Source organism: Phalacrocorax aristotelis, chromosome 2 (assembly GCF_949628215.1).
Source record: "Phalacrocorax aristotelis chromosome 2, bGulAri2.1, whole genome shotgun sequence".
Classification (NCBI taxonomy): Eukaryota; Metazoa; Chordata; class Aves; order Suliformes; family Phalacrocoracidae; genus Phalacrocorax; species Phalacrocorax aristotelis.
This window is the reverse complement of record NC_134277.1, coordinates 103,069,353-103,095,349: the sequence shown is the minus strand read 5'-3', so window position 1 is coordinate 103,095,349 and position 25,997 is coordinate 103,069,353. Positions and strand designations below refer to the sequence as shown.

The window sequence follows — 25,997 nt, the reverse complement described above, 5'->3', positions numbered from 1 at the left end:
CCTTCACAAGAGTTAACACTATAAAACCACAAAACAATTAATTACATTGTACTGTTTGCTATCACAGGAGTTTCCAAAATTTCTAGACATGAACATTCAGATATATATATTGACTTAGAAAAAGTCAGCCTGTTTGAAACAGAAATACTGTTATCAGATTTTTCTAATAAATGCAATGTTTTTCTGTTGTTCAAGAAAGAATTATTGCCTGCTTTCTTACTCCCATCCTCCCTGCAAGCACATATTAACTTCTTTTTGTGCTTTCTCACTGTGGGCTCATTTATATTAATAAATACCTGTGTGCGTGATACAGCGTGACAGACTCTTATCAAGAAGAAGGAAAAACATACGCTTGTGAAATTATAAAAATTGCTTAGCTACCTATCTAAATAAAGTATGGATTAGCACTGGTTGCAGCAGCTAAGATCTACCCCCTTCCCAAATGAAGCTGGAAAACTTTATTTTTTCTTCCTCAGGATCAAAGTATTTAACCTAGATTCCTACTTCAGGGTAACTCCTATACATAGTCTAGCTCTAAGGTCTGTAAGCTTGTTTCCATTGAAAATTTTGGGGGAAAAACAATTCCTGTGCACTTAAGTCGTCAAACTTCTACAGTCTACACAGCATCCTGATACCAGGGCTCAGTAGCGTGTCCAAATACAAGCAAATACAGTATGACCAGTTTTCCGAACATAGTCTTCAAATTAAAAAAAAAAAAAATATGTGAACTGTAATTTCTATGAATGGAAAGCCTCATTTCAGAACCTGCTTTGTGGGAGAGGTCTTTATGTGTGGAGGGCAGAATAAAGTCCTGAGCCTGTACTCTTCCTTTCACCGTTTGAAACATGCACGTGTCAGAAACGAGTTTACTCTTGCACAGACGTGAAATCATGAACTCACTGTAGACACAAACATAATATGTTTAGTAACCGGGCATTCTTTACAACAAAATGGACGTAGGAATACATCTGAAAAGATATATCTTGGTCATTACTTTTAAAGACTTCTACATATTCCAACAGCATCTGGATATACCAAGAGAAGACCAGGGAAATTCATGCTTTTAGATGCCTTCTAGGATTTTAAATTCTCTTAAGAAGTAATGAAAGGGTTGGGTTTTTTTTAAAAAAAATAACTGGTCAAGAATCTGGGGAAGCAACAGACCAGTATGTTTCTGAATTATAAAAGATAGCTGAATTCTGTAACCGTTGGACTGAAAACCTCATAAACTAGAAATATAAAGGAAGCTGCAAGAGGTTGAATGAAAATACACAAAAGCTCCATGCTAACATTATGAAGAGACACAGACAAGTGCAATAAGGACAGTAGCTCTCCAACAGAGCAGTCTCAAAGACAATTTGGCATGTAACATAGGAAAAGCATAGAAACACAGCAAAAAACCTGCCCAAGAACCCACCCTCAACACTAAAAATCATCAAAAAGCAATACAGAGCAGAGAAGACAAGCAAGTTACAGGATTACATAAAATCGCTCATGGTGTACTATGAAGAAAAATAAGATGACGGACGGACCTTGTGTCTGGGGTCATGCACTTGGAGCAGATGAAATTATCATGCCAAAACTTGTAGACAAGGGAAAAGGAAATTGGAGGGGAAAGAAGAGAGGAAAGAGGAGAGGAAGGAGGAGGAAGGGAAAAAAAGACAACATAAAACTGAAAACATAAACCTCAGTTTATCATAAAACATCACGATGAGGCAGCATACAAACAGGAAATTAAATGCCAAGGACAGTGAGGCATCACTGAACCTAGTAGATTATGAAGACTCCTACATTATTACCTGAGAATAGAGAGCAAGATTGCAACCACAAGAAGTCAGATTAAAATTATACAATGCATGATCATAAAACCACAAGGAGCATGTAATTAGCCCAAAAAAGGACACACAAAGAAAACGGAGAGAGAAAACTCAGAGGCTGCAATTTCAGGGACTACAGACAACACAGAAACTAAAGTCACTAAAATAAATCATTAAACTTATTAAACTTCTGACCAATGATTAAAAAATATTCAAAAGCAAAGCAGAACCAACACCCCATACTGTCTAGAGCAGATAATACACTATGGTGTCCCTGCAGCAAAGCTGCTGGAAGATTAGCAGGTTGTATTTGAAGGACTGGAACTTCTTCCATGCATGTTACACCCACAAACAGAAAATACAGTTCAGCCGGTGGAGTTCCTGCACCACAGGGTATACATTACATAAATAGAAGAAAAATGGGAGAATCAAATGCAATAGAAAAGACACAGGTCTAGTCATAGAGCCTCAGACTGATCAATGTCATGATATTAACTGCACGTTTAGGAAAGCTGCACAAGAAAATTGTGATATCTGTGTTTAGTTTTAAACATGGAATGAGCCTTTAAATCCCAGTGTAGGAGCCAACCTAGCTAACAGGGTTTTGTAGGAATTCATAGCAATCCAATTAGAACTCCAACACCACTAACAAATGTAATTTCTATACTTTAGATGACCAGTTTGAGTTAAAGCCCAGCTGGCAGAAGGTAAAAGTCACACAGATATGAGATAACTAAGTTCAGTAGCATATATTAAAAGAAGCTGCTAGGCTCGGTGTTGTTCTCATTGGATTAGTGGGTCTGGTCTCAAAATACACTAAGATTTCACCTTTAATACAGCTGAACTATATCAATATACTATAGTACAACAGTATACTACCTCACTATGTTGAATTTTCTCTTAAAATACTGAACTGTACATGCAGCCTTATGGCTGCCAATGAAAATTTTACGGATATTATTCTAGTCATATTTTCATTTGCCTTTTTGATCTTCATTAAATGTTTTTTGTAATGAGTGTAAATATTAGATTTTTACAGACTATTAGTTTTTCATCAAAATACTATTTTCCACTGGAATAGCACCTTTAGAAGCGTGCTAGTTGACAGTGCAGGAAACCCAAGTTCTTTAGCCACACAAAAGCAAATCAAGAGTAGGAGGTGCCCTTTCTTCAATAAATGAACAAACCAACCCAGCAAAGCAGAAAGCATTTATCTTTCTGTAGAAATTAATATGTTAACATCAGAAAACTACATTTTAGTGAAATTCTTCATAAAAAATGTATACTGCAGTTCTCACAGAGTATAATTTTAAAAATTACATATATGCTAAATATATACCAGGTCTATTTTAGCTTTTGCTATTATAGTAATATGAGAGAAGACTGCTGGTTTTATTGACATTTCCACATTACTGCAGGTTATAGATCAGGTAATATCCTACAAGCATAAAGTTGCTCTTCCTGGTACAACTTCTTTTACTTTGGCAACAGGTGTAAGTCAGTCCCAAGTGTACTCTCTTGTGCCTACAGTAAGCAAATGTGCTGGTATAGCTATCGAAACACCCTTCTATGGAGGCCTGGCTATACTGTGTATGTAGGATATTGCAATGAGCTTTATTCCTCTCACCCCTGGCTGAACACAGAACTACTTTGGTGTATCAGTATTTCCATCATGCTAGGAAAATTATCACTGTTTTTTCTTAAAATGCCATTGCCTAAAGTCAAACCATGATATAAACCACGGTACATTCATTAGGTTTTTTTCTAGTTCACAAGCATTCAGATGTGCGAAAGCTAAAACATGAGAATTCAGAAAGTGTTATGCTTGTTTAAATGTCATGACTTTAAGCAAACTGTGGAGGGTTTTGCCAGCATGGAGTAGTACACACCTACAGCTTTAACTCAGGGAAATCACTGTACTGCCTCAGCTTGCAAAACATGGGCAGAGAGCTGTTACATGACCCACTTCCTTAAAATAAAAATTTAAAAAATTATTGAGCACATTCTGATAAATTTTTTGAAACATATATAAAAAGGATAAACTTGAAGTTTTATTGGAGAGAAAAATGGACTCATCCTGACTTAAAGTCCAAGCTAGAGTCAAAAGCTTCAATCACTGGTTTCACAGGTCTGTGCAGCAAATAATTTCATGTGTCCTCTTAAAAAAAGAAAACAAATATTAAAACATAATCTGACAAATAGAAGCAGTCTGTTCAAATCAGCCAAACCCCAACTGCAGTTAGACAGCTGCCACGGGAATTTTAGTCCAAACAGTTCAAGTGTGGCAAAGCCATAAGCAACTGAAAATAGTATCTTACAACAGTAAGGGTCTGACAACTCTAACAGCAAATAGTACTGCACTTAATAAGTAGCTTTGCCGAGATGGTTCACCAGATTTCATCAGTTTGCCTTAAAATTTGGTAGCACATCCAGTATTACTAGTTGGTGATAAGACCTAGAATTCAATTTTTTCTGTGGCCTTGTGTTAACCTTACTCTCTCTGTCGCTATATTCTTCATCTGTAGGTAAAAAACAGGCATAACTCTTAATGTTGCATATTTTAAAGGCTGACACTATAGCTGCTTTTCTTGCTACAAATTAGTGATACCAGATAAAATTAATGATAGGAAGAGTTAAAGGCCAACCATCTAGCACTCTGTCTTATGTTACAGGTTCCATTAGGGGAACTGACCCATGTTTCCTTTTGCATGGACAGCAGAACATGAGTAATGGTCTGCTAGACTCTCACCTGAGAAGGCACTGGGTTGCAATGCTAGAGCACACGCAAAAACTTGAGAAGTTTCCTGTGTAGCACCTCTAGAGTAACACCAGAGACTTTAGAGGAAGACTGTAATAGGTTATTTTATTATTTACAAAATACAACCATTCTTAAATATTTTGAAATATCAGCAACTCTGCAAATGTAGACAATAGATTCACTAAGAACTACAGCAACAGTTTTAGCTATGCATGCAGTGCCTTTCCTCCAGGAGCTGCAAAGTGCAGGTGAAAAATATGTCAATCACATAGACAAAGAAGGGAAATCACAGAGAGATCGAGCAGCTTCAATAGATTGAAAATGGCTGTAAAGTTAAAGACAGTATTTTAAGCATACGATTTACCACAGGATTTCCTTATTAATAAAAAGTTAGTTTCATATGCTCCACAACACCTATTCCATATACTCTTCATAAATTGTTATTTGTTTCCAAGCAGCACAGGCTCCTTGAGGAGCTGAAGTAAAATCTGATGTCTTTTTCTACTTTTATGCAGAACCAGGTTTGTACAAAATGAGTGAGTGATGCAGAAGTGTTCGGAGACTGACAGGCAACAACAAACACACCGCATAAATTTGGAACAGATGATACGCACACTTTTGCAGTACAAAATTAACCATGATTGTATGTACTGCTGCTGAACCCTGAAGACATGCAGGGAACAATAGTGTTGGAAAGCTAAAATTGAACTTAGAAAAAACAGAAATAGAAAATAATGCGCTTTTGCATTAGACTTGAAAAATGAGGCACAATTTTCATTCCTGTCAGTACAGATAGAAGTTGCCTGCACATACAATCCCACGTACATTCCTCTAAAGTGTGCATTCTAACACTTTTTTAGTTCAGTTTAGTTTAACAGAGGCACATGAAAAAACAAATCTCAAGATTCGAAGTTCTTACTCCTAAAGCAGAAGGCCTCAACAAAAAATACAGACAATCCTGATAACAATGTTAGAAAATATCAGGATAAGTAGTTAAAATAACGAGCTCGTGCAAAGTTTTTTCTGGATACTGATTCAGCTGGGGTTCTTTGTTTTTGAGCCCTATCCCTAGGGTCAAACTGAAATCATGTGAACAGCTATCACATCGTCTCATGTACTTGTAGGCTGTAGCTCTCTGCTGAAACGACCGGCAATCTTAATTTTCAGCACAGAACCAGCCTATAACCACCAGAGGCCACTGCTGCTCTTTGCCTTGTCCCTGCCTGCAGCTGGGCTGGAGTGAGCAGTCGGCTCACAAGAGCCTCAGGCAAGGGTCACGGCAGCTTCAGGCCTCCTTTCCATCTTTCTGCTACAATGCTGCACTTCTGCAGAGAAAATTAAATATGGTACACTTTTTACTGGCAGATAGAATATGAAATTGTCTAAATATTGCTTACCCAACCTTAGCCTTCAGGAAGAAATGAAGCCTTGCATTCCAAAAACTTGATTTCATTCTTTGATGTGATTAAATTTGGTAGCTAAAGGCAAGTTTTTAGATGTAATTTAACTAGGCATCTGAAAGTCATTTAACTTAGAACTGATGAAAAAATAGCCACATAGATTTGCAATAGAACAATATAAATGTATTAATGAAGTGATAATTAACATTCAACGATGAGAAAACTATTCAGCAATGCTTTGCTGCTATAGTTTACAGGTATCACTACCCAGCCTGCCCTATTGTTTTGATCAATGATCTGAAGTATCTGCTTAACGCTATTTGCAGAGACTACAAAAAGTAGCATTAAAGAATTAAATGAGGACAGGGTCATCCAGCTTGCTTAACTAAACCTACATCATATGAAATATGTTTTAATACAGGCTACTGAAACATCTATGGTTCAAATAAAGAAACCATCCAGGTGCTGGCTGTATGGGATGGGGGGAGGAAGAAAGGAGTATCCTGGTAAGCAACGAGAACTTGAGCATTACAACAGCTCAGCAACCTGGTTCAGTGGGAAGTGGGTTTTGGATCAATCTTTGTGTGGAAGACTGAGTAGCCAAGGGAGGAAAAAAAAAAAAGAGGTCGTTTTATCACTGTAGGCGTTATACTCATAGCAGTTCCTTTTGTACAGAAATATACCCTTTTAAAAGGGTATATAAAAAGCACAGAAAGAAAGTAAAACTCAGAGAAAGCTATAGAATCTTAAACAGGCCCAACTATTGAGATAATGAAAAAAGATTAATCAAGTCACCGATCTAAAGCGTTTTGTGTTAGAAGTTTTATTTAGCAAGGAAGAGGTGTAACAAAAATCTCGTTTCAGAAGCTGATGCCCTGTGAATTCTAAGATGACATACAGCAGTGCCTCTGGAGCCGATGAAAGCCACGAAGTGCTGGAACTACCTTTTCAGTAAAAACACCTCCACCTTTACTGATGCCTTTCCACAGGGCACTACACCCAAGTCACAGGTGACACAGCTAAGTATTATGGCTTACGGTACCCCAAAACTGCTATTAAATGAAGCGGCGATCCTTTAGGACCGCCAAGACCCCCTGGCCTGCCACACGGCGCAAGCAGCGCAGCTCAAGGCGGCCACAGACCGGCCGGGACTCGCGCAGCGAACCCCGCCAGAGACGCAGACGCGACCCCGTGGTCGGGGCGAGCCCCGCTCCCACATCATGCACTTCTCAGGCTAAAACCGGAATGCAGGAGCGGAGGGCGGGAACCATCGCGCCCAGGAAAACCGGCCCGCCACACCTGCTTCCACCGGCCGCCCGCCACACGGCGCACGCGCCGCCGTACCCGGATGTGCCAGCCTCCACACGGGGCTCCCCACCGCCCCACTCCGTCCCCCGGCGCATGCGCAACCGAGCCTCCCCGCCACCACCCCTCCGCGACCTCTTTCGCTCCGCCGTGCGCCCCCCCCCCCGTCCCCCCCCGCCGCGGCGGCGAGGCACACTTAGTGCGCCTGCGCCGCCTGGCCCTGCCGTGAGTTCGCCACCTCCTCCCTGCTCGCTCTTCTTCCTCCCCCGCCCGCCCTGGTGGGCCCCCTGTGCGGCTGCGCTAGCCCCCCCCCCCACCCCCCCCGCCCCTACCCGGCCCGGCCTGTCCCCGCCCGCTGTACCCCCTCGGCGCCCGCTCCCTCCGGCCCGCGTGTAGGGCCGGGCTCGCTCCCTGGTCCCCGCCCCCTGCCTCTTCCCCTTCACCAACCGCCGCTTCCTCCGCCGTTGCCAAGTGTGTGTGTGTGCGCGCGCCGCGGGGGGGGGAGGGGGTGAGGGGGGGGAGGGAGGGAGGGGGCAGCCATGCCGAGGGGGCGGCCTCCTAAACCCAGCAGGGAGACTAGCAAGGCCAGCACCGAGTCAGGTAAAGAGCGCGGCCGGGCGAGCGCGATAGGCGCCCCGGGGGTGGGAGCGCGGGAGCCGCCAGAAGGCGAAAAGTCCTCCGCGGTCTCCGCATATAGTCCCCGGATATGGGGGAGGAAGGCCGGGTCTATTGTGTGAGTGTATAGGCGAGAGGGCGGAGGGGAGGGAGGGAGTCTGGCTCGGCCCTGCGGAATGATACCGAGCGGCCGGCGCCCTCCACCACACATGGAGGCGGCGGAGGGGAGCCCGCCCGGCCCGCTGGCAAGCCCCGCCACCCTTCCGCAGCCTCCCGCTCCCGGCGAGCGGCAGCGCTGCCGTCATGGCCCCGCACCCATGGAGGGCGCGGGGGGGAACCGGCCGCCGCGCTGCCTTCGCTTGCCGCCCAGTGCTGGGCGGGCGGCGGCGGGGCTGCTGGGCGATCAAGGGTCTGTCGGCGCCAGGCCAGCGGCCCTGCCGTCCTCCTCCTCTTCCTCCTGGGCGCCATCGGCCCTGGTGCGGGTTCCGCGGGTCCGGGTGATGGCGAGGGCCGCGGGAAGGGGCCGGCGGGACAGGAAGGCTGCCGAGTCCTTCCGCCCCTCGCTTCCTCCCCCTCCCCCCGGGCCAAATTAATGAGAGCTTCGAATAAAGGATGATAAGCGAGTGAAAATAAGATTCAACTCTTCCATCTCTCTGATTGCAAGAAGGAGGGCGTCCTTTTTGTGAGGCTTTAAAAAACACCTTTGTAGTCGTTTGTGAGTATTTGTATTAAAACCCCTCCCGGTTTTCTTTCCCAAACGTGTATTATTCTGTCTCACACTTAAATCGTTGCTTGCATTTTAGTGTCGTTGATGACTAGAGAACACTTCAGGGCAGGATTCGCTTCATGGGTTTTTGGTTTTTTTGTTGACAGCAATTTTTAGTTAGTTTTGTGGCTCTTTTGTGTACTTCATTCCTGCCGATGTTACCAGGGGTCTGTGAGTAACATCTGAAGAAAGCCCACAAACTGCAAAAATACTGTGTTTCAGGTAGAACTGAAACCCTCATCAGTGATTTCTCCTAAAGTACAGGCATGTAGCCGTTGATGATTTTTTTTCCACCACGTAGAGTGGGGAGAGATTTCATAAAGCATTCAAGTACCATGATTACTTCAGTCATGAAAAGTCTGCTAATTACTATTTTCAGTATATATCTACAATGTCTGGTTTTCTGAATGCTTGCAGATGAACTCCGGCTCTTCAAGAGGAATGTGTAGGTGAGCCTTCTGTAGACTACTTTTGGTAGAATTGAAGTGTGCTGGCAGGCAAAAAAAGAAAATATCTGTGCTGTTATGACTGTTGGGAAGTTGGGTAAAATGTCTTCTCCAGTATGGAAGGCCAAATGGTCCACATGTTTCTACCAGAAGTTTTTATTGTAGTTTATTTTTTTGTTGGAGCCATTGATCTCAGCTTTTGAACGTTAAATACTAAGTGTATAAAGAAAGACCCGAAGAGCTTTGGCTGTTACCAGTTTTGGAAGCTGAGGGGTTTTTTTTAAAGTTTGTTTTAACTAAAACGTCTACTTAATTCTCTAGTAGCCCTTGCGAGGGTACACATGTATCCTACGCGTGTAAGCTCCTGTAATAATGGCACGATGTATGAATGAAAAAAAGATCAAGACTGAGACAAACTGTCCAGAAAAAGTGCCTAGTAGCTGTATCCCTTGGTGAGAGGTATGGCTGACAGGACTTACTGGGGAATTTGATCATATTTTGTATTTTTCTGTACTTAATTTTTTTAAAACGAAATTTGCTCATTTATTAATGAAGTTGCTTCATAGAGGTGGTTTGATTGGAGACAGCCATTTAGAATTGCAGGGGCTAGGGCTAGCACAGGGATTCAGAGACTTCTGCAGTCTGCAATTGCAAGGACTCTGTCCTGTATAGGCAAATATTGTGGGTTCTGGAGTTTTTGGTCTTTGAGATTTCAGCAGTTTGGGGAAACAGCAATCAGTGCTGGTAAGCATCATGTTTTTTTTCCACACTTATATGTGGCTAAAAGAAGGTCATGAAGATGCTCCGGCTGAGCTGCAATCTGGGAAATTTATGTTCTCAGGACATTTGGCTGTTTGTCCCATTCAGATCCAGGATGACAGACTTTGAAAACTGGTTGTGAATTCCATAGGCTTTGCTTTTAGTTGGAGGAATTTTATTTAGAATATAGTTGTTTACAAAAATAAATTTCATATCTTTTGCTTAGGTAATTGTATGTTTCTAGGTTTTGTTCTTTTTTTAGTGTGGTCGTCAGAATTCCTACAACCCTGATACGCTAATGTCTTTCATGGAAGAGAAGTGTTGCTCTCTGTAGTTGTACAGTCTGTATGTTTATGGTAATACAGCTTTGGAAGAAAATGAAGGTTAATCAGTCATGTTTTGTTGTACAGCTTCCTTAGATTTCCTTAACCACCATGCATGACAAATACTAGAACATGTTCTCTGTTCTAGGCAAATTAAATAGGTAAAAAAGTGAATTCTAGATAGCAATGGTCAAAACAGTATCTTGACTTCAGTGGCTGCTATTCTAAGAGAACTGAGAACTTTTATTGCATTGGTAGTGTTTTCCCAAAACTGTCTTGTGATTATCTCTTTTCTCTTTTTTTTTTTTTTTTATATAATTGAACTGTTCAAATAGGCTTCTCTGGTGAGCACAAACTGAAACACAGGAGGTTCTGTTTGAGCATAAGGAAATACTTCTTTACTGGGAGGGTGACTGAGCTCTGGCATTGATTACAGAAAGAAGTTGAGGAGTCTTCTTCTGTGGAGATATTCACAACCCACCGATAAGCAATCCTGGGCAACTGGCTGTAGGTGACCCTGCTTGAGCAGAGGGGTTGGACCAGATGACCTCCAGAGGTCCCTTCCAACCATAACCATTCTGTGATTCTCCTTTGAGGTGGATGGAGTATAGGGTATGATTCTCAAGAGGCTTTAAAGAGCTAATCTTCTGTGATTTGGAGTTTCGCTGCTGCTTAATTCTTGCTCAGGCTGCTTAGCAGGGGTTGTATAGCAAGTCCTTTTACAGAGGTGCTGCAGGCCCTTGGCTCTTGCCTTTCTGAAAATTTCAGTACGACACCTTGAGTATATATGAAGCAAGAAGAATGAGTTAGAAAAAATACTACTCTGTGCAGATGTTTTTAAAGAAAGAAAAGGACAAGCAGCTCTTAACACACAATGGGTGTTAACACACTGTCGTGGTTCAGCCCCAGTTGGCAACTAAACACCACACAGCCGCTCGCTCACTCCCCCCCACCCCTGTGGGATGAGGGAGAGAATCGAAGATCAAAAGCAAAAAAAACCTTGTGGCTTAAGATGAGAACAGTTTAGTAATTAAAATAAAGTAATAATGATAATGATTATTATAGTAATAACAATAATGATAATATAATAAAAAGGAAAAGGGAAAAAACCAGAAACACAAACGATACAGCCGCTCACCACCCGTTGACCGACGCTGACGGTCCCTGAGCCGCGATTGCTGCCTCCCTCCCAGGTAACATACTGGGCATGACGTTACATGATATGGAATATCCCTTTGGCTGGTTTGAATCCGCTCTCTCAGCTGTGCCCCCTCCCCTTCCGTCTTCTTGTGCACCCAGCAGAGCATGGGAAGGTAGAAAAGTCCTTGACTAGTACAAGCGCTACCCAGCAACAACCAAAGCACTGGTGTGTTATCAACTTTGTTTTCATACTAAGTCCAAAGCACAGCACTGTGCCAGCTGCAGTGAAGGAAATTAACTCTATCCCAGCTAAAACCATGACAGTATCCACCCCTTATTCCATATCATTCATGTCATGCTCAGGTCCCATACTATCCAATACAATTTCAATAACCCCCACCCACCTTCTCATCCTTTAACAGAACATACAGATTCCATTTATCACTCCCCAAGTCTATGGACTACCCCTGTAAAATGTCCGTGAAGTGTCCACTGAGTTCATTTAGTCCATGACTTTGGGTCTCATCTATTGTAAGAGTCTTTCAGAGAGATGGTTTGTGTGGTGTTGGATTGTTGCATGCTGAAATCAGTCCTTGTTCCATCATCGTGGGACTCTTCTTGGTTCAATGAAAGTTCATTTTTTTGTGAATTTGGGAGATTCCCACCATTATACCATTGATATGGCATATAGCAACCATAGTAGTGATGACATACAACATTATATAGCAATTAACAGCGTACTATTCAGTTCATTGGCTGTTCCCCTTGAGATACGCACTGGATTCCTCCATCCTCCCGCATCACCCACCAAGTGCGCCACCCAGGTCCTTGAGCAAAAGCAATCCCACGAATGGGTTTGCCTTTGCCTGAGGCAGGAATAACCCAGACTGTTTTCCCCAGCATATTTTTTACGTGCACTACAGGGACTCTATCCCCTTCCACAGTACGTAAAGGTTCTGATTGGGTAGGGCCAGCTCGATTGGCAGAACCCCTCATGTTGACTAACTATGTGGCTTTTGCTAAATGTGTATCCCAGTGTTTAAATGTCCCACCCCCCATTGCTCTCAGTGTAGTTTTTAATAGTCCATTGTATCCTTCAATTTTCCGAGAGGCTGGTGCGTGATAGGGGATGTGGTACACCCACTCAATGCCATGCTCAGGTGTCTATGAGGTTGTTTCGGAAATGAGTCCCGTTGTGTGACTCAGTTCCCTCTGGGGTGCCATGTCGCCACAGGACTTGTTTTTCGAGACCCAGGATAGTGTTCCGGGCAGGGCAAGGGGCGTGGGATGTGTTTCCAGCCAGCCGGTGGTTGCTTCCACTATTGTAAGCACATGGCGCTTGCCTTGGCGGGTTTGTGGGAGTGTGATATAGTCAATCTGCCAAGCCTGCCCATATTTATATTTCAGCCATCGTCCCCCATACCACAGAGGCTTTACCCGCTTCGCTTGCTTGATTGCAGCGCATGTGTCACATTCGTGGATAACCTGTGCAATAGCAACCATGATCAAGTCCACCCCTCGATCACAAGCCCACCTGTATGTTGCATCTCTCCCTTGATGGCCTGAGGTGTCATGGGCCCACCGAGCTAGAAATAATTCATGCTTATGTTGCCAGTCCAGATCCACCTCAGCCACTACAGTCTTAGCAGCCTGATCTACCTGCTGGTTGTTTTGATGTTCAAGATACTGAAAAGCTGTTGTAATGAAGGAGGAGGCATTATATAAGATGGTGGCTAAGGTGCCTTTCTGTATTTCCTCCATAAAAAACCTCTCAGAGGAGGAGGTATAATTGCTAATTGCCTCCATTACGTGGTAGCTGAAGTACAGTAACGGCTTCCATGCAAGACCCAAATAACCGATAAAGCTCAAGGCCTGTGTTTTAATAACAAATCTCCTAGGCAAAACATCTCTAATCACTGCAGAACACAGCAAACTACAAAAACCAACAGCAATTTTTAATGTGTACTTCGAAATCAGCATGGTGTAGACTGGACAAACTAATATTGAGAACAGATGAATCAATGCTGTGACCAGCAACTGTTATTATCTCAAACCCTTTGTGCCCCGTGTTGGGCACCAAAAAGGACTGTTGTGGTGCAGCCCCAGTTGGCAACTAAACACCACACAGCCGCTCACTCACTCCCCCCCACCCCTGTGGGATGAGGGAGAGAATCGAAGATCAAAAGCAAAAAAAACCTTGTGGCTTAAGATAAGAACAGTTTAGTAATTAAAATAAAATAATAATGATAATGATTATTATAGTAATAACAATAATGATAATATAATAAAAAGGAAAAGGGAAAAAACCAGAAACACAAACGATACAGCCGCTCACCACCCACTGACCAATGCTGTCGGTCCCTGAGCTGCGATTGCTGCCTCCCTCCCCCGGCCAGCCCCTCCCAGGTAACATACTGGGCATGACGTTACATGATACGGAATATCCCTTTGGCTGGTTTGAATCCGCTCTCTTAGCTGTGCCCCCTCCCCTTCCGTCTTCTTGTGCACCCAGCAGAGCATGGGAAGGTAGAAAAGTCCCTGACTAGTACAAGCGCTACCCAGCAACAACGAAAGCACTGGTGTGTTATCAACTTTGTTTTCATACTAAGTCCAAAGCACAGCACTGTGCCAGCTGCAGTGAAGGAAATTAACTCTATCCCAGCTAAAACCATGACACGCACTAAGAACATAGTGGCATGGGTTCTTGTGAGGTAGTCTCTAACCTGAGAAGGAAGTTAAAAAAGAATTATTCATGTATGTGGCCTTAGTTTCCAGTGAGGCTGCTGTGGTTCTAAGTAAACTGCAGTACTCCGTTTGAACTGTCAGAGTGTTAGGCAATGTGAATTTTCTGCGCTCTGTTGTACATTGTTGACAACATTGATTTGAGAACCACTGGCGAGGGGCAGTTCTGTTTACTCGGTTCCCTTTGGAGTCTCTATAAGACACTAGAAAGTGATTTCCGCTGCTACTGTGCAGCTAAGGTAGCACAAAGGAAACATGCAGAGGAATATTTAGATTGGATATTAGGAAAAATTTCTTTACTGAAAGAGTGGTTGGGCGTTGGAACAGGCTTCCCAAAGAGATGGTGGAGTCACAATTCCCAGAGGTGTTCAAAAAACATGTAGAGGAGGCACTTCAGGGCATGGTTTAGGAAGCATGGTAGTGTTGGGTTAACAGTTGGACTCGATGATCCTAGAGGTCTTTTCCAACCTTAATGATTCTATGAGTCTATATTTTGTTGTGATCTGTTTATATTGGTGTATGTTTTCTTATGACCCTTTCTGAATATGTTTCTTTCTCTGATTTAAGCTTGGATAACTTAGTGATACTTTCTTAGTAATAATCCTTCAAGCTGTTGCCTTTACTACTAAAAGAAAAAAATTTAGTTTTACTAACTGACTTTGCAGAAAAATATTCGTTGTATGCTTTATTTAGGATATTAGTATAATAGAAGATAGTAATTTTAAATATTTTTGGAGCTTGGGAGAAGTGCCTGAAAATTGAAAAGAAAAAGCCTTGAAACACACAAGTGTTTTGGAAGGTGCAATATGATTTTGCATTGAGGAAAACTTTTACAAATATTGTAGGCCTCCTGTTGTAAGGATGTTATTTTGAAAAATCTTACTCTCTGTTTTAATTAGAATTTAGCAATGAAGAGTTGCTATTAAGCTGGAGTTGAAATAAATACCAGGCTTTTACTGTTCAGTTAGCTAATGAAAAACCAATGTCTGAAGACATATTTGTTACAGATCCAGAGTAATATTATGTGTCCTTATGGCTATTTTATTAGCTACTCTAGTGGACAAAGGGTTTCTGTAGGTCCTGTGAAAACTTGAGACACTGTCAGTGGTTCTTTCTGCTAATTTGAGTTTCCATTTTGTCTTAATAAATATGTAGTTGTTACCATGAGTTGGTAGTCACTTTTTTGCTATTTCTGTTGATATTTCAGGTGTATGAGGATTTTGAAGACTCTATTACTGTTCTTGTACCCTCAGTTGTCTTTTCTTCCCGAGTTTTCCTTCCCCATAGTGAAAGGTCCCTTCTATTTGTACCAGTGCTGCTTGTCACTGTTTGAATAGCAGCGACATGAAATGAGCAGTTTCGACTTTCACAACTGTCTGATGATTTTCAAATAGCAGAAGAGTAATTCTTTCAACAGCAAAGTGAAATACTTGGAGGGTGTACTGAAGCAGTTTTGAAGCCTAGAGTGTATGTCCTATATTTAAACCCAAAGGCTACTTACACAAGTTTAAACTGAGTTCCTTTGGGTGCAGTTAAAACTGATTATTTTGTGCCTTCAGAGGGCATGAATTTTAACAGAATTCTCATATGGAGAGTGGTAAATATTAAATACACAAAGGTAAGAAAGACATTAGCTTTAAGACAGCCTCTGCAGAGCTGGCTGTATTTTGTTTGCTGCCTGACAGTCCTCTAGCATCAGTTAGAAGGTGGGTATATTGAATTTGGGGAAAACCAGTTCTGAAGCTTTACACTCCAGTTTTGTATTATTGAACAAAAATGCAACTCGAACTCACCAGTTAAGACCTCCCTGAATTTATATTATGTAGATTATTTTAGTAGTGGTGCACTAGGATTTTATGTGGTGACCTCTGACTGATGAGAAGAGTAGGTGGGTGATATGCAGGCAAGAATGAAGAGGTTGTGGTACTGCTTCTGTGATTTGGGCTAAATATTGTAAATACGATAGATATAGGTAATTCCTTTTTAAAACATACAGGAGGGACAACTGCTCAAACTTTTGCATCAGAAAAGATAATCTTTAGACTTTAACAGTGATACTTTTGTTTGGTTGTCTTGCTGTTCAGCAGTCACAAAAACCTGAGTTTATGTATGAGGGGTATGTTGGGTCTCAGCGAGAAGATAGATTACACTGGTGTACTTTAGTTCCACATCAAGTCTTCACTATACTTAGAATATGTCTGTGCCTTTTCCCCAGTAATCTATGCAGTTAAATAACTTGTGTTTAAGTTCTGGCTGTGCGGTTAACTTCACCTCTTGTTCTGTCCCTTCACCATAGCTTTCTGCCAATTGCAGGTCATCATTATTTTATTGTCTATTGCAGTTGCCCTCATACGTCATACCTCATTCCTTCCTATGCATTGAGTGCTTCTAACTATAATTAAATTTCTATTTGAGACATCTCATGTATTTTTCTTTTAAAGAGTTTTTCTGCTGCAGTTGAATAGTGTTCACTCTCAGGGAGAGGGAAGATCATCTAGCAAATCATTAGTTCATTCTGAAATTTTTTTTAACAGTGTAGTGGCTGGGCACAGGTAAAGGCCAAGGTCTCATACATGAGATGTCCAAATTATGTAAAAACAAACAGCTGAAAAATGCTAGCTTGGTATATTCATATGCAGCTGTCAGAAAATCTAAGTTGTATTTTCAAATATTCAGCAATAAAAATAGCAATATTTACCTGAATGTCAGGTGAAGCTATCAGAGTTGGTTAAGGAAATGCCTATTTTCGGTAATCTCTGTAGATTAGGATGATGTGGATGGTGTATCTTTGTGGTGGGTTGACCCAGGCCAGCAGTTGCACCTTCCTGCCACTTGCTCACTTCCTGTTGCACTTGGGTGGGAGACAGAAGGGGAATAGCAGAAGTGAGAAAAAGCTTGTTGAGACAGGTTGAGACAAAGACAGTTTAATAAATGAAGGAAAAAGTAAAAAAAACCCCAACCAACCAGCCAGCCAACAAAAAAAACGCCCACCAAGTCATACAAAGGCAAACATTCACCGCCTCTCACAAACAGACTGATGCTCGTCAGTCTCTGAGCAAGGACTACCTTGATCGGACTACCTCCGAGTTGGTATTGCTGAGCATGATGTTGTATGGCATGGAACATCCCTTTGGTTAATTTTTGTCAGCTGTCCCTTCCAACCTCTTTCCCCCTCTCAGCCTGCTCATTGTGGGGGCAGAGTGACAAACAGAGGAGGCCCTCACGCTGTGCAAGGACTGTTCAGCAATACCTGAAACACTGGTGTGTTGTCAGCATTGTTTTAGTCACAAATTCAGATCACAGCACCATATGGGCTGCTGTAAAAAAAGTTAACTCCATCCCAGCCAGACGCAGTACAATTTGTTTAGCACCTAACCAGCTATGATGGACCTATTAATTCTGTGTCCTGTCAGGCTTCTCTGCTGTCTGCAGCACATCAGTGTGGCTTTGCAGCTTCTGGAATCATGGGTGGTCCTGGAGGATGTGCAGCTGCTTTGTGTTGGCACATGTTGAGCAACTGGCACCTGGACACCCATCTCGGCTGTGTGCTCCTGGAAGCTAAGCATCTGTCCTGGTGCTACTTTAAATTCCAGATTGATTATTGACCAAAACATAAAGACAAAACCTTTTCTTATATGAGCAAATCTTCATTAATTTCTGTTTTATTGGTCTGACGTATGGATCAAGAGTTGAGTCTTTCCCCTGCTCCTCCCATTAGAAGTCATGAGGAATGACTGTTTACTGTTTGAGTGCTGAGCTAGGTTTAAGCTAACCTGATTCTTTTATGATTGCAGAACTAAGCAAAATGTTTTAATGATTCATTACAATTTGTGTTCTGTGACTTCAAGTGTAGTATGAGGAAGCATCAGTATAGCCATCCCTGTTTTGTTCTCTTGTCCTACCACTTTCTTTCTACTCATAAATTAGTACATAGGTTTTGATAGGGTCAGACCCTTTTGTCCCTAAACTTGTCAGCTGCCATTTATCTTCAGTGACAAATTTTAATCCATTAATTCTGCAAGCTTGAGTGTTGTATTCGCAGTGTCCTCTCAGTCAGATGGGAGTAGGCTATTGGATATCTAATAAGGTTGTGCTGCATTTACAGCTGAATGAGCCCATCTGGACCTTGCAGAGAGGATTGCAGGCTGCCATGAGGCACAGTGCTGCTCACATAAGGAAGGAACGGTTGGGAGTGCTCTAATTCTGTCTTCCTCCTTCCACATTGAGTTGTCATCAGTGGCTTATAGCATAGAGAATGTGCTTGCTGACTTGACTCCCAAGGTCAAGTTTTCATGACCTGTATCACAAAAATCTCTGGCTGAGTTGACCTGAAGCTTGATTGCTGCTGCTTTTTGAGGGACAATTACTTTGAAAAGTACTTAAAGGTTGTAACATTAACAGTATTTAAGTTAGTCCATCTTTAAACTGAAAGTTTATTGTTGTTGATAAGTACTTTGCAAATCTGATTGTGGTGGTTTGGGGCATTTTGGACAAACTGTAAGAATACTGACAAAAACGTATGTTTAACAGTGTATAATGAGCTAAGTGCTCCCTGTTTAATTGTGTTGATACTTGACTGTCTCTCTCAAGCTGTGATGGAATAGGGTTGATTTATGTTGCGTTTAGACAAACATGCAAATTGCAAAAAAAAAACCCCACCAAAAACCAGTAGCTTTTGCGCTGTTTCCATGCTGTTAATATTAATAAGTGGCAGTGTTTTAAACTTGGCAGCTGTTCAGTGAGGTTCATCATTTGTTATAGTGTGCAGACCTGAAAGACCTGCATTTACCTTTCAGGGGATTTGTTATTCTGATATTAATTTTGTGCTTTCTCTGTGTGTGTGTTTATGGACGTCAGTAATATTTTCCCTCTAGTAAGAGGATGCCAGTTTTTCATGTGATTTTGTTGATGTGATATGCTTAATCAGTTAACATCTTCTCTAAAAACTCAAACTTATAATTCTGTGTGGTTGACTTGAATGGCATTCTGTTAGTTCATTAACAGACAGCAGGCTGTTGTTTTCATCTGGATAGAGTATTTCTGACAGTAGATTGCTTAATCTGTGTACCTAATATTTATATTTTTCTGAGACCATAGGCACCGTATTAGCTATTTATGATATGCTTACTAATCTGCTAAATGATGAATTGTGACCATCAAAGGCTATGTCACATACATCAGGATTTTTATTATGTTTCCCTTTGGTACACAGGGAAGGTTTAGAGGAGCTTTTTTTTTTTTTAATTAACAATTTTCTCAGTGCATTTAGAAGTGTATCATCCATACCCTACTGCCAGCTTCTTGAATTGACATCACCTGTGTGTTTTGGGTAATCAAAAATACTAGCCTTTCAGATAGACTTTGTATTTTGCAGTGTTTGGCTTGTTTCATGATCCAAGCCTATGCGCCTAAAAGCATTTTTTCTCTGATACAAGGAAAGGTGATTGCACAACTGGGCTAAGTCTGTGACACCTGCCTGAAAAGTCAAAATATAGCTTGCTTGTTACTTTTTAATTGTGTCTTTCATGTTTTTATGTCTTCCTAGTTCTAAACACAGCCTAAGAGTTTTGTCCTTGCTGTTATCCAGTTGCTTGATTTCAGTAGGGTTATTATTCTGAATACTCTCCTTGTTACTGGAAGAATAAAATAAAAAGTCACTTCCTGCATCTTTAATAAAAGGGAGCTGTGCAACTCTCAGAAATACTGGGTATTTGGCTGGTAATAGAGGACCAAAGTATTTTAGTGAGAATACAGGTGGAAAAAGGTTATTATAGTTTCATCTTTCCCTTAAGCTACTCTGGACATAGTGTTAATGAACAAATGAATTTGCGTTTTAATTTCAATCTGCATAAGATCTCAGTTCTGCCCTTTGAGTGAAAGTGAAACAATTGAACTGTCAAACTTCTTTTAAATCCAAACTAGATTGTTTTTCTATTCATAGAGGCTGTAAGTACTTAGAGCAGTTTTCAGCCCGATCTTGCAATAGTTGAGCATTTGAAGATTTCTGCAATCTAAGCTAAATTGATTTGTTGTTCCTTATCCTTAAGGATTTATGCAGTAAGAGTACTCTGCCAAGTCAGGCTGGACCTTACAGCCCAGTTGCTGATTCTACAGTCTAGTCCTGACTCCCAAACCTCTGTCTTTTGCTCTTTAGCAAGAAAGATAGGACCAAAAAAGCGTAAGATTTGGCTTTGGAAAGAATTACAAGGATTTTCTTTGGAAGAGTAATGCTTCAGATGTTACAGACGTAAGCAATGAATTTTCTGAATGTATGTCTTCTGTTTCTTTGTCCTTGGGGTCTGAGGGCCTTTAGGAAGGCAGAAAGGCTTGCAGGCAGCTCAAGGTTTATAATCAGCCATGAACTAGTCTTGAGAAACTCCTGATGATTCAGCACAGGGTGCGATGTCCTCAGCTCCTAATTTCCCCAAGTTTAGGCTAGTTTTTTTTTCACACTTTTCTCTTTATTTTAGTGGTGATATTTTCCTTCTTTTTAAAGAAAAGCTGAAATATCTTCCTGCATATCTCTGCATCAGGTGGTATGAATTCATACACTTGTAGTCATCAAATTCTGTTGAAACATGATAAGGATATTTAATTTTTCATTAACATATAGTTAATTTAAACTCCTTTTTGAATTCCAGAAGAAAACTCATAGCCTCTAGATTAATCAGTATTGCGGTTGATATAAATATGATACACATATTTCTATAAATAATTTTTATTAAAGTTATTGACCTAAAAAGTAATTTGATAATTTTGTTCAGATGCTATCGAACATGCTGCTTTCTCAGTGTTTCAAATTGTAGAGAAGTTAGCACCTTTGAATATTTCAAAGTTATGCTTTCACTACTTCAGTTGCTTAGGCATTGCTTTTGTATGTTGTCTGGTGTCTTTGATCTGAATGTTTAAAGATAATAATCTCTTTGGTTCATGGAGAAAGGTTTAAAGGCCTTTCTAAAGTCATGGAGTGGATCATTTTTCAGTTGTCAATTTAAAGTGAGAGGTCAGGCCTTCATGGGGCTGGAAAACTACTTTTTCTAGCGGAAAGGAAAGCTTCTTCCATTACATTTTTGTATAGCCCAAGTATTGGATTAGATTTTTCTTTCACCCCTGTTTTTCCTGTCATGCCAATATTTACAGAAACTGATTTTGTGCCCTTTATTCTACTCAGGTATGTTTATCACAAGGATGCTTAAAGGACAGTGTCTTGTAATAAAAGCTTTTCAGCTTTTGGAGAATCGTGACCGTTTCAGGGATGTTGTTGATAGCATGTGAATTTACAGCAGAGAGTCCTTTAAAGGATGCAGTAGGTGTAAGTTTACACGTGTTAAAGATATGTGATAGTTAGGCAAAGTATTTTTCTTAAACAGAAAGATGCTTTGCAAAGTTTAGTTATCCAAAAGTTAATTTGGCAACTTCCCAGAAATGGGAAGTATAAGTCCCCAAGACATTGTTTTTAGTTGTGATTTCTTGCCCAAAATATCTTGTGCTGAAATGTTTCCTAGTGTTTCCTCAACTACAAGCTTTTTAAGTTTGTTATGAGAATTTTAGCAGGAAAGAAGGTAAGGATGTAAGGTACTGAATTTTTTTTTAATGGTGCGTTGAATGAGACAGAACGTAGAGGTAGGTGCAGTATTGAGCAAAAATATTGTATGAATCGTAATCTTTGGTTTCCTCTGAGGAAATGTAAACAGGATGCTGTAAATTTCTAGTTGTGTTGTTACTTCCTATGCCTAATTCTTATATGGTGAGAAGTACTGACTTTCTTAAAGGGAAACATCAGGCCTTGCATGTCTAGATAATAAAATCTATGTTCCCTTTTTTTGCACCCTGTTGCATTCTGTTGTTGATGCACTTTGTTGAGTTGTGGCAGCGTTTGAAATGGAATTCTATGTATTTTTTCTCTTTAGTGTCCTTAATCAGCAGCATGAGTCAATCGATTTTTATTTTCAGTTTATTAATACTGCTCTGAATGATCTTAGGTATTTTAACCCCTCCTGCCAATTGCTTTTTTAAAAGTCTTTCTTAAATAATGATAACTTAGTAGTACAGTATCTTCTCAAGTGTAAAATGTGGTTAACTTACTTGGATTAATATTTTCATTATAACTTGAATATTTATAGACTGACTTCAGCCGTTTGAGCAAGAGGATATAAAAGCTTGCAACTTGTATATCAGAAGTTGTGTGACTATAGGAGTTCAAAGCAAGAAAACTGTGGGCTTAGACTGGGTCTGTTAAAAAAAGTATTCTCTCCATTTAATTCATTTGTACACAGTTTGACTTGCACTTTATTACACCTCTCTCAGCTATTTGAAACATTGGTGTTGGTTTTACAGTTGTAAAACCAACTAATAAAGGTTTTACATTGCCAGAAGTAGGAGAAAGAAAAGATGCCTAAATTTTTCTTAAAGGAAAAAAAAAAAGAGAAAGGAGCAGGGGAGGGCAGAAAACCCACGTAATCACAACTACTGACTGTGTCATATTAGAAAGTTGTGTTTTTAACAAAACAAAAAGAAACCATGTGATGTAATATTACTAAAAGTAACCCTTGGCATTATCTTGTTTACTTACTTACACCTAGCGTGGCAGCATTTTATTTTGTTGCAAACTTGATGGGTGTTTACGAAGCACAGAAAGAATTTATTTCAAAATACTAGGAAAAGGTGATTATCTTCTTAACTACTAGCAGTTAGAGGGATGGATATATTCTTTTGATCCTACGTCAATGGAAACAGTAATGTTTATGTCTGAGATCTTCAAGATCCCATCAAGTTAGAATCTTGTATAAGTCAAAATCTCACAGGAGTTTGAATAGTTTCTGCTTCAAAGAATTTTTTTTTTTTTTAAATAAATTATAAGTAAATGAAATGTGACTTCATACAAATGTTTCAATGCTTGCTTTGTAGATGATGTTCTGACACCAAATATAGAGAACAGTAATTTTCCCTACCAAGTACCTAACTTCCATAAGTGTGACATCTGTTTGCTGTCTTTTCCAAAAGAGACCCAGTTCCAGCGCCATATGAGGGATCATGAGCAAAATGACAAGGTATGAATATAGATATATATAGGTATAGATATAAACTTAGCAAATACCAGTGTATATTGATATTTTCATATACTGACAAGTAAAGCTAAGACAAGACATAATTTTTTTTTTAATCACATCACAGTTTCTCTTTCATGTTTCCTCATGTTTCCTTTGAGACAGGACCTTACCTTGATGCCATTTAGTTAGATTATTGTTCCTAGTTCAGTAATCTTTAATTTTAGCAGTCTCTATTTATAAAATCTTCAGGTAGATGAGAAAATGTATGGGTGTCTTTTAATATACTTTGCTAATGTGTAGAATCAGTTTGCAATAAAAAGAAAATAATGCTTATATTGATTAACTGGACCCCACTAGTCTCTTTTAGCTGTTTTCAGTAATGTCAAGCAACCTAACCTGGGATGTGTGTATTAGTCAGTAGGTTAGTGTCATAATTTTGTCTGGGTACAAGTCAAATTTAGGAAAGAAGAAGAAAAATACAGATATATGATTAAGACTGGACTGGCTTTTTAAATGAAAATTTTGGCACAGGTTTAATCTGTATCTGAAGCACTTTGTTTCTGTTCCTTGCTTTCTATTTCACGAAGATAAAACTGCTTTACATGGGATGGAAAAATAATTTTATTACTGTTTGTAGTAGCTGTTAGATACAGATTAATTTTTACAAAATGTAGGACTTTGAGATGATAATTCATGAATGCAAAGAGCTGCGTACACAAGTTTCAATGTTGTAAAGCTGGTATATAAAAAATGGAAGTTGATATTTTTAAACTATGCTATTGCACACTTGTGCAAGAGCCTTTATATCTAAAAGTGAAGGTGCTCTTGAATGAAAGCTGATTGTGCAGGTGCCAACTGAAGAGCAGTCAATCTTAGCATAAACTAAGCTCTTTGCTTTGCTGCTTCGATTATTTTTTTTGCTTAAGGAGAGTTCACGATCTCAGTTGAAGTAGGAAAATTTATTTCTCCTTGCTCATTCTTCTGTCCTGCTGACTTCACTCTACTCAGACAGTCCCAGTTTTGAGTCTCTGCTTTCTTTAGTTCCCCTGCCACCTTTACCCATACGCTTTTGAAATGCTGTATTTGCATTTTCAGTAGTGAGATGCAAAGGAGAGAAAATAATTAAGACTGGTATTATCAAGGATCATTATCATATGTAGGTACTTGAATTGCTTGTTTTTTCTTTTCAACCTTTTGATTTGTATGGTTATGTGTGTCACCTAGGGTATATGTAACTTACGGGAAGATTGAATTTTGTCTTTATTTTTGTGGTTTTAATGAACAGCCTCACCGGTGTGACCAGTGTCCGATGTCATTTAATGTTGAATTCAACTTGACACTTCATAAATGTACTCACAATGGTGAAGATCCTACGTGTCCTGTGTGCAACAAGAAATTCTCCAGAGTAGCCAGTCTGAAAGCTCATATAATGCTACATGAGAAAGAAGAGGTAATTTATTAAGCCTCATAATTTAAATTTTGGAAAGACATGTCATAATGGTTGTACTTGATACCTTACCTATATGCTTTAGATTGGAGGATTGAATAAAGGGTTTCATTCAGAAGAAATATAAAGCTTAATGGGGAGTCTGTTTTAATAATAGTAGCAGAAATTAGTATACTGGATATAAGCAAGAGTTCCCATCCTGTCTTTACTAACAAAGAGAATCTGTGCATGTTTGATAGATATCATATGATACAGGAACATGAACTGATTTGTTATTTACAAATACCTTCATTTTGAAGCAATTTCTGTGATTTGATGTGCACTGATAAGCCCACACATAATAGTCTGGCAGATTATTTTTGATGGCAGATGTCATGGAGAGGCACTATCACCATCCATTTCTTGCTCCATGAAGCTGTTCCTTATCTAGAACTCCCACGCCTTTTTTTGAGTAGTTATTTTGCTTGAGAGGACTTCTTGTTTCTTTCACAATTTCGTTTTCCATTTTTATAAGGCATTGGTTAAATTATTAGCAACACGTAACGCATAGTAGTATTTCACACGCTTTATAGTCATTACTGCATTACTGCAGCTGCCAGGGTTGATTGTACTGCCCAGAATACCAAGTTTTCAATCATGTAATTACCTCTTCCTCCTGTGAAGGCGTTTTTAAAATTGCACTTTGCATTGGAGAATTGGAGCTGAGTCAAGTATGCACTTTTATTGCCAGACTTGTAATCATAAACATAACAATAGTATGTTTCTCCATACCAACTGCAGGCAGCTTGCAGCAGTTTTTACCAGTAGGTTTGGGATGATAGGCCTGTTTGCCTTTTTCCCTAAATCAGGCAGGGAATGCCATCTGTAGAGAATGTATTAGTTCTTTAATATTGTTATCAGTTCACATTGTTATCATGTACACAACCGAGTTAAAATGAGAGAACTTGAGTACAGTTTTGTTGCATGTTAATGTATCTATAATGATACATAGTTTAATGGGTATTTATTGGGTAAACTCGATTTATGAATTGCTAAAAACATCAGGGTAAGGAAACTGAGTCTCAAGAAAGATTCCTAAGAGTGATTTTTAGTATTCATTTCTACCATGAAGTGATTTTCATTCACTTCAGCTGCTCTGATTCTGATACTTGGTGCAGATGTCAGAAGAATAGGTTGTGTGATGCCTTTCAATTTAAAATTCAATCTGCAGCTTAAAAATTAAACTTATATTAACACCTTTCAATTCCTAATGGATGTATTCTTGTAATGCTCTAAAATTCTGGGATAAAACAGATGAACCTAACAGTAAATTCACAGAGACTGCAAGAATGACTTTCCCGATAGTTATGCATGGGGCCTGCAGGAGAGCTGGAATTTGAACTTGAAGCAGATGGTCTTGACGATAGCACTAGCTGTCATTCAGGAGTTT

At 40.2% G+C, this 25,997-nt stretch overlaps 1 protein-coding gene across 5 annotated transcripts in view; it reads left to right on the top strand.

The window, feature by feature from the left end:
* The first annotated feature begins 7,689 nt into the window (after positions 1-7,689).
* ZNF236 (zinc finger protein 236) overlaps positions 7,690-25,997 on the top strand; it is a 94,474-nt gene continuing 76,166 nt past the window's right edge. For 3 of the 5 annotated variants that reach the window (XM_075084565.1, XM_075084564.1, XM_075084562.1), the window contains exons 1-3: positions 7,802-7,880; positions 22,979-23,121; positions 24,407-24,571. In XM_075084565.1, coding sequence (XP_074940666.1) covers positions 7,820-7,880; positions 22,979-23,121; positions 24,407-24,571 — 369 coding nt within the window. In that variant the 5' untranslated portion in view covers positions 7,802-7,819. Of the gene's footprint in view, positions 7,752-7,801; positions 7,881-7,941; positions 8,611-22,978; positions 23,122-24,406; positions 24,572-25,997 lie in introns of those variants that run through there. The other 2 variants (XM_075084567.1, XM_075084566.1) reach the window with 2 other exon arrangements.